Source organism: Bombina bombina, chromosome 1 (genome assembly GCF_027579735.1).
Source record: "Bombina bombina isolate aBomBom1 chromosome 1, aBomBom1.pri, whole genome shotgun sequence".
Lineage (NCBI taxonomy): Eukaryota > Metazoa > Chordata > Amphibia > Anura > Bombinatoridae > Bombina > Bombina bombina.
The window spans coordinates 757,065,348-757,078,157 of NC_069499.1; the positions used below are offsets into that span (position 1 = coordinate 757,065,348).

The 12,810-nt window shown below is 41.5% G+C and overlaps 1 protein-coding gene across 4 annotated transcripts in view; it reads left to right on the plus strand.

Moving 5' to 3' along the window:
* Window positions 1-12,810, plus strand: part of PAK3 (p21 (RAC1) activated kinase 3) — a 511,889-nt gene that overhangs the window by 465,254 nt on the left and 33,825 nt on the right. For 3 of the 4 annotated variants that reach the window (XM_053699311.1, XM_053699309.1, XM_053699310.1), the window contains exons 6-8: window positions 1,035-1,229; window positions 6,271-6,445; window positions 6,531-6,594. In XM_053699311.1, coding sequence (XP_053555286.1) covers window positions 1,035-1,229; window positions 6,271-6,445; window positions 6,531-6,594 — 434 coding nt within the window. The remainder of the gene's footprint in view (window positions 1-1,034; window positions 1,230-6,270; window positions 6,446-6,530; window positions 6,595-12,810) is intronic. The other variant, XM_053699312.1, reaches the window with a different exon arrangement.

Consider the following 12,810-nt stretch of genomic DNA (forward strand, 5'->3'; position numbering starts at 1 on the left):
TCTTTTGTTGAAACTTAGCATCATTGCATGAGATCATACTGAGGTGGGCTCAGGAGCATACAGATACTAGCCAGCAGTGTTTTTTACAATGTTTTACATTGTTTCACACACTGCTGCCGTATAGTGGTAAAGACATGCTCCCCTGAGCCTACCTAGATATTATGTCATTCAAAGTTGCCAAGAGAAAGATGAAAATCTAGCAATCATAGTGAATTCTATTTTTTTTTTTTAAATCTGTATGCTCGGACCTGTGGGGAAAAATAAGGGAAGGTAACACTCCAATAATCATAAAAATCCTTTTTTTTGAAAGTGACGATATCAGCAAAGTTTCGTGGGCTCCTGACCCTATGTCAAACTAACACAATACTATACACACATTTAACCCATAACCATAAAACAGGTGTATATTCAAGTCAGCAATCAAAGAGACAATTTATTTCCAAAATGGCATAATTCATATAGGGTAGTCTGACTTGTGGAAGATGAATTCCATGTTCCTTAAGGCTTCATCAATACTTTTCCACAGGATCTACATAGATCAGTATTTATGAACTAAGGAGTCATAATGTTTGCAAACATCGCATCCAAAATTGTTAAACTAAGCATTGGTCATTCCATCAGTATATAAGTGACCCCCTATGTTAGTATAAATCTTTTCATTTCTACAGTGGGCTCTTTCGTAGCAGAATATCTCAAATTTATACCAAATTATATGCAAAGTAGGCAAAGAGAATTTCACATAATAATATTTTTATTTATAATAAATGTAGGCCATGTTTAGTTTAGGCGATGCCTAATGGATAAATATTATTGCATTAACATAAACAATGAATAATGATCCATCCAATACACAATCATTATACTGTAATGTCAGTGCATTCAGGTATTATGCGTAATTAATATAGAAACAGATAATTTTTTTGTCGCAGCAGTTTAATACATGAGGTTGGGAGCCATTGTGTTGTCTCCTCATTAACAGTCAGGACCTCAAAGTGCCAAGTGATTTGACTTTCTCATCATTCTGTCTTTTCTAGAATGCAAAGACTGCATCTGAGCCTCCGCTTGCACCTCCCGTATCAGAAGAGGAAGATGAAGAAGAGGAAGAGGAGGAGGATGACAACGAGCCACCACCAGTTATCGCCCCTCGCCCAGAACATACAAAATCAGTGAGCACTAACAGCCTCTACTTGCCGCCAGTTATCGCCCCTCGCCCAGAACATACAAAATCAGTGAGCACAAACATTCTATACTTACCACTAATTATCACCCCTTGCCCAGAACATACAAAATTAGTGAGCACAAAAAACCTATACTTACCGCCAGTTGTCACCCAAGCCCAGAACATACAAAATCATTGAGCGCTAACAACCTTTACTTGCCGACAGTTATCGCCCAAGCCCAGAACATACAAAATTATTGAGCACAGTGTTTAACTTCCTGCAACAAGGTTAAACAAACAAGTAAAGTCCAGTTCAAGAGCTGGAAGCCTTGCAGTTTTTAAGCAGGACAAGTTGGTCAGCCAATCTAAAGTATCAGAAGCACAACTCTGCCAATCACCTACTATGTCTTGTTCAGGTATTTTAAGACTTGTGGCTACCAAATGGGACTTTACCTTTGTGTGTCACTTTTGCATGAGTTAAAGGGACATTGTACTTTAACATTTGTTTCCCCTTAATATGTTCAAGATTACTTGAAATACCTACTGCAGAATATGAAGTGTATGGGAAATTGTTCCTTCATGGTTATTTTTGTATTTCTATCTATCTATCTATTGGGTACTTATAGAGTGCAAACTTATTACCCATGAGGGTCTCAAGGCGCTAAGGGAAAACGGATAGGGGGAGGGGGGGTATGGGCGGAGGGGATGGGTGTTCAGTTGAAGAGCCAGGTTTTGAGGTCCATTCTGAACTTTGTAAGGGAGGTGGATTGTCTGAGGTGCAGAGGGAGAGTGTTCCATATCTTTGCTGCCATGTGGGAGAAGGATCTTCCGCCCGCTGTGGATTTGCTGATGCGGGGGATGACTGCAAGTGCTTGGTCGGCCAATCGGATTTGTCTGGCGGGGGTGTAGAAATTTACGCAGTGGTTGATGTATTCAGGTCAGATGTTGTGTAGGGCCTTTAACGCGTGGGTAAGGATCTTGAAGGTGATTCTCTTGTTGATGGGGAGCCAGTGAAGGTTCCTTAGGTGTTCGGTGATGTGGCATTGGAGAGGGATGTCGAGGATGAGTCTGGCTGAGGCGTTCTGGATACGTTGGAGTCTCTTTTGGAGTTTGATGGTGGAGCCTGTGTAGAGTGCATTGTTGAAGTCCAACTGGCTGCTGACGAGGGGTGGGTTTTCTTGGTTTCGGTAGGGATCCACTTGAAGATTTTTCGTAGCAGGTGGAGAATGTGGAAGCATGTTGAGGTGATGGCATTGATTTGTCGGTCCATGGAGAGTGAGGAGTCCAGGATGAAGTTTAGATTTTGTGCGTGGTCGGTTGGGGTTGGAGGGTGACCGAGTGCTGTTGGCCACAAGGAGTCTTTCCATGCAGATTTATTGGGTCAGAGGAGGAGGACTTTGGTTTTGTCTGTGTTCAGTTTGAGCCGGTTTTTATTCATCCAGGCGGCAACTGCTGTTAGGCCTTCTAGGACGTTCTTTTTGGCGGTGGTGGGATCTCGGGTGAGGTAGATGAATAACTGGGTGTCGTCGGTTTGGAGACGATGTTGAGGTCGTGGTTGTCGGACAATGGCGACGAGAGGGGCCATGTAGATGTTGAAGAGGGTGGGGCTCAGTGAAGAGTCTTCCGGTACACCGCAGTTGACTGGTGTGGGTTTGGAGAAGAAGGGCGGGAGTCTGACTTTCTGGGTCCTGCCCGTGAGGAAGGAGGTGATCCATTCCAGGGCTTTGCTTTGGATGCCAGCGTTGTGTATGCGGGTGTGGAGGGTGTTGTGGTCGACTGTGTCGAAAGCTGCTGAGAAGTCTATTAGGATGAGGGTGGCGGTTTCTCCTCGGTCGAGCATGGCAAGGATGTCATCTGTGGTGGCGAGGAGGGCAGTCTCGGTGCTGTGGTTGCTTCTGAAACTGGATTGGGAGTGGTCCAGGGTGTGGTTGGCCTCAATGTGGTCAATAAGTTGCAAGTTGAATGACTTCTCTATGACTTTGGCCGGGAAGAGGAGTAGTGAGATGGGGCGGTAGTCATTCGGGTCCATTGGATCTGCTGAGGGTTTCTTCAGCAGGGGTTTCAGTTCCGCGTGCTTCCAGACATCCGGGAAGGTGCCGGTTTTGATGCAGCAGTTGATGGTGCGGCGGAGTTCAGGGGCGATGGTGTTGCTTGCTTTGTTGAATATGTGATGGTTGTTGAATATGTGATGGGGGCATGGGTGCGCCGGAGTGGATGGATTTCATGATTCTAAAGGTTGTCCTCTGGTGAAGGGGCTCCAGATAGTCCGTGTTTGGTGTGGGGGGGGGGCGAATTTGGGAGGGGTGTCCTTGGATGTAGGGTGGTGGGTGGTAGATGTTGAGTTATGAGGCGTGAAACTGTCATAGATGTCGAGGATCTTGCTGTGGAAGTGTGCAGCAAGGGTATTGCAGAGGTCCTGGAAAGGTGGGATGTTGGTGGTGTCGCTGTTGGGTTTAGAGAATTCCTTGATAACTGAGAACAACTCCTTGCTGTTGTGTGCGTTAGAGTTTATTCTGTCTTAGATGGCTGTTTTTTTGGTGGTTTTTATTAGGTGGTGGTGGTTGGTGATTGTTTCCTTAAAGGAGCTTTTTCCAGAAGGGTCTTGCTGGATCTCCAGGTTCTTTCCAATCGTCTGCACTTGCACTGGCACTTGGAGTCCTGGAGGGCAGGGGTGATGGCTTTGTTGATGGCTTGGCGAATGGACGTTTTTTTGAGGGGGGGTGAGGGTGTTGGAGCAGTCTGTAATTCAGCCTTGGAGGTTGTGGGCGGAGGAGTTGGCGTCTGTGGAGGTAGGTGGGGAGGATTTGTTTAGGGTGCGGTGTAGTTGGTCTTGGGTGATGTTGTTCCAGTTTCTGCGGGGTGGGTGGTACTGTCGGAGGTGGGTGGTGGGTTTGTTGAAGGAGAAGTGTATGCAGTGGTGGTCAGTCCAGAGGAGGTGATGTGATTGACTGAGATGTGGTTGCCTGAGGAGAAGATCGGGTCGAGGGTGTGGCCGGCTGTGTGGGTTGGGTGGTTTACGAGTTGCTTCAGTCCGATAGTTCCGAGGTTTTCCAGGACGGTGGTGGTGTGATCGTTGGGATGGTCAAGATGGAAGTTGAGGTCACTGAGGAGGATGAAGTCCGTTGAGATGAGGGCGTGGGGTGCGATGTGGTCAGTGATAGAGTCGCAGAAGGCGGGACGAGGTCTGGGAGGTCTGTAGATGAGGGTGCCGCGGAGGGTGGTATTGGAGTTGACCTGGGTCTTGAAGTGTAGGTGTTGTGACTTGGATGATGTGTTTGTGGATGATGGCGATGCATCCTCCAGGTCGATTGCTGCTGTCTTTGTGGCAGATCTTGTAACTGTCCTGTATTGTAGTGGCGATGTCCGGCGCTGATGCGGGGTTCAGCCAGGTCTCGGTGAGGAAGGCGACGTTTGGGGAGGTGGAGTCTAGCAGGTTCCAGATTTCAAAGTTGTGGTTGTGGATGGAGTGGGTGTTGAGGAGGATGCATTTGAGGTAATTGCGGCTGTTTTTGGGTGGGTTAGTTAGTTGGGTTGTGGTCCGGAGGGAGGGGAAGGAGCAGTTGCGGCAAATAGCTGGTTTTGCTCATTAAAACCATCACTTGTTGTTCTCATGGACATGCCAATAAACCAGACCTGCTCAGGTTATCTCTGTCTGCACACAGCCTATTAGTTAGGAATATAAATGCTAGTTATGGCTGGGCAGTCAATGAGCAAAACCAGCTATTTTCGATACAAAAATCTATATCTCTATTACCCCCACTGGGAGGTTAATTAGTGCTGTTATCTCCTGTTTTTATATCCCTTTTACAGAGAATATATTTGCATTAATATTTTCAGTATAGGTGTTGGTTTCAACAAGCAGAAACACTTATTTTAAAAAACTAAATAAAGGTAAAGGAGACATTTGCAAACAAATACAGTTCAGCAGATTAAATGGTATTAAAATATTTTTATTGAACAATTCCTCCCAGTTTCCCGCCTAGATCCACAATTGCTTCATAGCAACCAGTGCTGAAATGTGTGACGTCTTAACAAGCACTCTTAGATGCTGTTTGCAAAATAATGTTCTGTTAGTTAATGTAAATTATTTTTATTTACTTAAAAGTTAGGGTTGTCGACTTTGTTGGAAAAATGCAGAGCATAGTAATATGTATAATTTAACAATGTATGGTTCCCAGAATATCAAGATGTTACTATTGATTTAAAATGACTGCCTTTTATAATGGATTCCCTGAAACCTACGAGATGTTGGAGCCATACCAGGCCTTTTTTTATATAAATTCCACATATACCTACAGTTCCCAAAAACTTGAAAATAATGATTATCCTGGCATAAACAGAACAGCTTCTTGGTACCTACGTTAATACATTAACTTACTTGTCTAGTTTCAGTACTAGCTTGTACCTTCTATAACTTTATATAGCATCCTTCTTAGATGAAGTGTTTTCAGGAAGGCTGAACTGCAATAGAACTACTAATATCAGATATTTTAAAAACACCCTACTCAGCAGCACCAATCTTTTTGGAGTATTAATCAATTTCAGTATGGTGCTTGTTTGTTTACTATAAGAGTTCAACAACAATTGATTTATTTTTTTTTAAAAAAAACATTTAAAGAAACATTAAACAGTTTGCAATATAATTCATTTATTTTTCCCCCTTTTCCTGTAATTTAAGTTTGAAAATTGTGCTCTGTCTAATGCCACTGAGTTTCTATAAAGTTAAGGATTTTGCCATGTTCAAACCTAGGTTTCTTTGTCCAAAGACAATTAGGGATAGGTATAAAATTCCCGAACAATGACAATGTGGAATATGGTTTATCCTCAGCCATTGTTTGCATAGTTCTAACATGCTTTATAAAGGAAGATTTTAGCTTGAAAGCTGTTTATCTCACTATACAAGGTTCTGTTGGATCTAAATAAGAGATACATGTATTACAATTAAAATGTAAAAATTCTGCAATTTCTCTCCATGGTGGATACGAAACTGTATCTAGTTTCAGTAGTTTGTCAGACAATTAAGTTAATTTACAAATTACAGAAAAGAATGGAATTATTTTTACTTGATTATTATCTGTTTGTTCATAATCAAAAATTTTTTTTTTCATTAGATCTACACTCGATCTGTCATTGAACCCGTTGCCATACCAGCACCAGCTAAAGAAGCCTCTACATCCCCCGTGACTACCCAGCCAGAAAACTCAAGCACGAGCACTTTGTACAGGAATACCGACCGGCAACGCAAAAAATCCAAGATGACAGATGAAGAAATACTTGAGAAACTAAGTAAGCTTTATCTTTTTACACATGTGACATCATATTTCTTGCCATTATTGATATGGAAAAGCCTCATATCTGCCCTCTCCTACAGGAAGCATAGTCAGTGTGGGGGACCCGAAAAAAAAATACACACGGTTTGAAAAGATTGGCCAAGGGTAAGTGTGGAAAAACTTCCAAATCAAAGGAATTGTCTGGACTTTTTTGTTCTTATTAATGCCATTTACAGGAAGTTGAGAACGTAAAATTTGTCAGGATACATTTAAATGAGTTATCATAAGCAGAAAGGGTGAAGAACGTGATCAGCTGTTTTTAACTCAGTGTGCATCCGTCATGTTTGGCAGAAAAAATATGTAGTCTGCCAAGCACATGACAGTTTTTCCAATGGAAAAAAACACGTCTGAAACCTCAAAACCTAAGAAATTGTTATCCTGAAGCAGATACTTCCTAGATGACGTACTCAAATTTATAAAAAAAAAAAAATCCAGCCAGAGATTTTAAGAACTTTGCTGATAATAGTGCAGAGACACGAAGGTTCTTTTTACACAGATTGGGAGAAAGGAGAAGAGTAAAAAATACTTAGTTATACATTGTTAAATCTTGTCGCTGTCACAGTATAATATACTTCAAACCTCTTTTTATCATTTAAACAAAACATGTTTAAACTAGTGATAGCCAATTTCCTAACACATGGGGCTGCAGAACAATATTTTAGAAGCCTTAAAGGGACAGTAAACACCTTGTCATTACAAGACATTTCTGTTGTGTTGCTAAAGAATAACCAGAATAAATCAGCCAAATTTTAACATTTTTAAAACAAATTAACATCTTTTTTGCTGCATTTTTTATCGATAGCCAAACGCCTCCCACCTTTTGTCTTATTTGGAGGAGCCAATCTGAGCTTTAGTCAGCAGGCAACAAGGCTAGTCATGGTATAAAATACATTTATTTGCAGTTATCAGTTAAAGCCAATAAGGGATAGATATTTAGCAGAGTTAGCCTTGATAAATCAACAGGCGCATTTCAAGTTCTAAGTATTAGAAATTCCTAAATTTTCTTCATAAATGGAGAGTCCACAGCTGCATTCATTACTTTTGGGAAATAAGAACCTGGCCACCAGGAGGAGGCAAAGACACCCCAGCCAAAGGCTTAAATACTCCTCCCACTTCCCTCATCATCCCCTAGTCATTCTTTGCCTTTCGTCCCAGGAGGTTGGCAGAGAATTGTTAGAAGTTTGTTTTCGTCTCTTATGGAGGGTAGTACTTTTCGACATGGGACGAGAGTTTTAAGTAAGCCTGTCAGTCTCTCAGTGAGGGCTTGGATGAAAGTTAGATTCCAGTGATGCAGGAAGAGTCTTTCTGCAAAACCATCCCGACTTATTTTAACAACTCCACAAGCAATCGGCATTCTCGAACTTTGCTTCGCTGCCTGCTTTCTTCTCTCAAGTCCATGGTGGAGGCGAGGCTACTATACGTCACACTTGAAGGGCAGTATTCCTGTTCCACGGTGTAGATTCCGGTAAGATCGTTTAATTTTACTTCTTCAGGATTGTACTGTAACTCATTTGTTCCTACAAACTCACATGAAAAATACAGGGTCTCAGTGGGACTCTTTTAGTATCTTGGAATCAAGGGTTAATATCTCATGAGGGGGATTATTGAACAGGATTTTTTTTAATCATGTTTGTTATATGATTCAATCTGCTTATGTGTAGTGTTAACTGGGCTTGTGGCTTTTGGACCATAACAGCCTTTCGAAGTGATGCGACCTTACGGTCGGGCGCGCTTTTTTCGACTTGTGACCGGGTGTGTTTTCGTTCTAGTCTCCCATTTCCACATTCCTGACTGTGTGGCGACGGAGAATTCTATTCAGCTGGTGTCTGGTTCATAGGAGGTGGTGAGTGCCCTAGCCATTGTGGGTGTTAGGTGCCGTTTAAATCGTTTTATATTTTGTCCATTTTTTGGTATCCTTTATACAGTTATGGAGGATACTGATGTTGAGATTGTTCAGATTCTTCGTCCTGTGACGAATGCGAATTGGCCCCATTGACTCAGCTCAGTCAGTTATGTTCTTTAGCCGTTCTAGAGTGCCTTGTTCCTCAGGCTCAGGGGGGCCCTGTCCTCCAGGAGGTGAGTTCCCTACCACTCCCTACTACTACACATGCGGGTAACCCAAGTTATGTTTTTTCCTCCTTGGAGGGTGGATTGTTCCCCCCCCAGAGGTTGTGGCATGTTTTTGCTTTTACATACTTTTGGCGCTTGCGGGTCTACAAAGTCCAGATGTATATTTGTGATTGTGTTTGTGCCGATTGCCCCTGGTCTCTCGGCCACAGGAGGGTATGTGCAGTTCCCTGCGGGTGTAACTGTTCTTGAGTGTTGTGCCTTTCGTTACAGGCTGGCTCGCCTTTGTGTTCTACTCAGATACGTTTTTGAGCTGTTTGGGGACCCTATCCTTCTCGGTTATGGGACTCATCAGTCTCCTCCTTCGAATGGCTCACCTCGTTAGACATGGGGGGATAAAGTAATCTCCTTTAAGTCTTGTTATTGAGATCCTTCCCAATTTTGTTGGAAGAACAGGGTTTCCGTTAGTCTGGTCCTTCGGATCTTTCTGTTCTTCTTGTGCGTTAACCCTCTGGTTGACTGTTATTTTATTTTATCCGGTTAGGATGAATTTTATTTTTTATTTTCATACTATGTTTCCTGCGGGAACTTTCTCTGGGATCGATACTCGCTGTTTGCTTCTACGGAAGTTGTTTGGGACACGTTAATTCCATGTTTGTCTGTTTTCCTTCCTCCCTCTCTGAGGGCGGATTTAGCTAGCTTGGCAGTTATGACCCTGGTTGCAGGCTGGTCCTGCTTGGGTTCAGATCTTCTGTCTCGCCGCTTATTCAGACACGTGGCACCTATTATACCTTGCTGGTCAGGTAGGGGTGCCGAGTGCTATTAACATTATTTATTTTTCTTGTTATTTGTTTTACAAGTTTCAGCTAAGCATTCTCAAGAGGACTTGTGGGTCCGTGCGGCTCTCGGGATTGTTTCAGTCCTAAATAGCCGTGTCTCTGGTGACTGGGTCAGTGAATTTTTACTAGTAATGAATGCAGCTGTGGACTCTTTCCATTTATGAAGAAAAACTTAAATTATGCTTACCTGATAATTTTCTTCTTTTCTTCAGATGGAAAGAGTCCACAGATCCCCACCCATAATTTTTCTGTGGTGCGTCTCTTCTTTTTTATTCTTCTGGCACCTTTTCACCCTGGTATTTCTTCTACTGTTCCTTGTTCCTCGGGCAGAATGACTGGGGGATGAGGGAAGTGGGAGGAGTATTTAAAGGGGATTAAAACCCAATTTTTTTGTTCATTATTTATAAAGAGCATGCAATTTTAAACAACTTTCTAATTTACTTCTATTATCTAATTTGCTTCATTCTCTTGGGAAAGCATACCTAGATATGCTCAGTAGCTGCTGATTGGTAGATGCACATAGATGCCTCGTGTGATTGGCACACCCATGTGCATTGCTATTTCTTCAACAAAGGATATCTAAAAAATGAAGCAAATTAGATAATAAAGTAAATTGGAATGTTATTTTAAATTTTATTCTCTTCCTAAATCATGAAAGAAAATGTTTGGGTTTAGTGTCCCTTTAAGCCTTTGGCTGGGGTGTCTCTGCCTCCTCTTGGTGGCCAGGTTCTTATTTCCCAAAAGTAATGAATGCAGCTGTGGACTCTTTCCATCTGAAGAAAAGAAAATTATCAGGTAAGCATAATTTAAGTTTTTTTAGTGCTGAATTACATGAAAAGGAGGCAAAATAACGGCTAGATTTAGAGTTCTGCGGCCAAAGGGGTGCGTTAGCTATGCATGCTTTTTTCCCCCCACACCTTTTAAATACCGCTGGTATTTAGAGTTCACAGAAGGGCTGCGTTAGGCTCCAAAAAGGGAGCGTATAGCATAATTTACCGCTACTGCAACTCTCAATACCAGCGGTGCTTACGGACGCGGCCAGCTTCAAAAACGTGCTCGTGCACGATTCCCCCATAGGAAACAATGGGGCTGTTTGAGCTGAAAAAAAACCTAACACCTGCAAAAAAGCAGCGTTCAGCTCCTAACGGGAAACACTTCCTACGTCTGCACCTAACACCCTAACATGTACCCCGAGTCTAAACACCCCTAACCTTACACTTATTAACCCCTAATCTGCCGCCCCCGCTATCGCTGACCCCTGCATATTTTTTTTAACCCCTAATCTGCCGCTTCGTACACCGCCGCCACCTACGTTATCCCTATGTACCCCTAATCTGCTGACCCTAACACCGCCGACCCCTATATTATATTTATTAACCCCTAATCTGCCGCCCCCAACATCGCCGCCGCCACCTACCTACACTTATTAACCCCTAATCTGCCGATCGACCTCACCGCTACTATAATAAAGTTATTAACCCCTAATCCACCTCACTAACCCTATAATAAATAGTATTAACCCCTAATCTGCCCTCCCTAACATCACCGACACATAACCAAATATTAACCCCTAATCTGCCAACCGGACCTCACCGCTACTCTATTAAATGTATTAACCCCTAAAGCTAAGTCTAACCCTAACCCTAACACCCCCCTAAGTTAAATATAATTTTATTCTAACGAAATAAATTAACTCTTATTAAATAAATTAATCCTAATTAAAGCTAAATACTTACCTGCAAAATAAACCCTAATATAGCTACAATATAAATAATAATTATATTGCAGCTATTTTAGGATTAATATTTATTTTACAGGCAACTTTGTATTTATTTTAACCAAGTACAATAGCTATTAAATAGTTAATAACTATTTAATAGCTACCTAGTTAAAATAATTACAAAATTACCTGTAAAATAAATCCTAACCTAAGTTACAATTAAACCTAACACTACACTATTAATAAATTAATTAAATAAAATACCTACAATTATCTACAATTAAACCTAACACTACACTGTCAATAAATTAATTAAATAAAATACCTACAAATAAATACAATTAAATAAACTAACTAAAGTACAAAAAATAAAAAAGAACTAAGTTACAAAAAATAATTTTTTTTACAAACATTATAAAAATATTACAATTTTAAGCTAATTACACCTACTCTAAGCCCCCTAATAAAATAACAAAGCCCCCCAAAATAAAAAAATGCCCTACCCTATTCTAAAATACAAATAGCAAAGCTCTTTTACCTTACCAGCCCTTAAAAGGGCCTTTTGCGGGGCATGCCCCAAAGAATTCAGCTCTTTTGCCTGTAAAAAACCATACAATACCCCCCCAACATTACAACCCACCACCACATACCCCTAATCTAACCCAAACCCCCCTTAAATAAACCTAACACTAAGCCCCTGAAGATCTCCCTACCTTATCTTCACCACGCCGGGTATCACCGATCCGTCCAGAGGAGCCTCCAAAGTCTTCATCCAAGCCCAAGCGGGGGCTGAAGAGGTCCATCATCGGGCTGAAGTCTTGATCCAAGCGGGCGCTGAAGAGGTCCATCATCGGGCTGAAGTCTTGATCCAAGCGGGCGCTGAAGAGGTCCATCATCGGACTGAAGTCTAATATCAAGCGGCATCTTCAATCTTCATCCATCTGGAGCGGAGCCATCTTCTTCCAGCCGACGCGGATCCATCCTCTTCTACCGACGCCTACTCGCCGAATGACAGTTCCTTTTAAATGACGTCATCCAAGATGGCATCCCTCGAATTCCGATTGGCTGATAGGATGCATTATGTAACTGTGTGCCTTTATAAGGTTTTTCCATTGAATGATATACCCTTACCAAATAAGTAATTAATGATTTACCATATGATTAATATTAATTAATTATCAGAGGAGGAGTTTCCCTTAGGTCTATATAAGATCCATCCTAGCCATTATGTAACGAGTGGTCATTGAGGAAGTACAGTATATCAATTATAAGAAACATGTTTGACCTGATCTTATGTGTAACAACCTTTATGGATACTGATGTTTGTGAAAACTTGATGTTCTATATAAACAGTTTATTTCGCTTTTACTTTTGGGAGTTTCGCCTTTGATTGTCCACCTTGGATTGCCTGCACTGGATTGGTGGATCAGTATATTGTGTTGCTTCCTGAGTTTGGATGTCTGGAGACCGGGTGCCTTTTTCCTGTTGTTGTAGTATATATATATATATATATATATATATACTGTCTATAGGAATAGATATATAGGTATATATATATATCTATCTATTCCTATAGATAGATATATTTTACACTAACATTATCATATATATATATATATACTGTGTATATATATATATATATATATATATATATATAACAGCATGAGAGAACGCACTCGCCGGGTCTTATGAAGC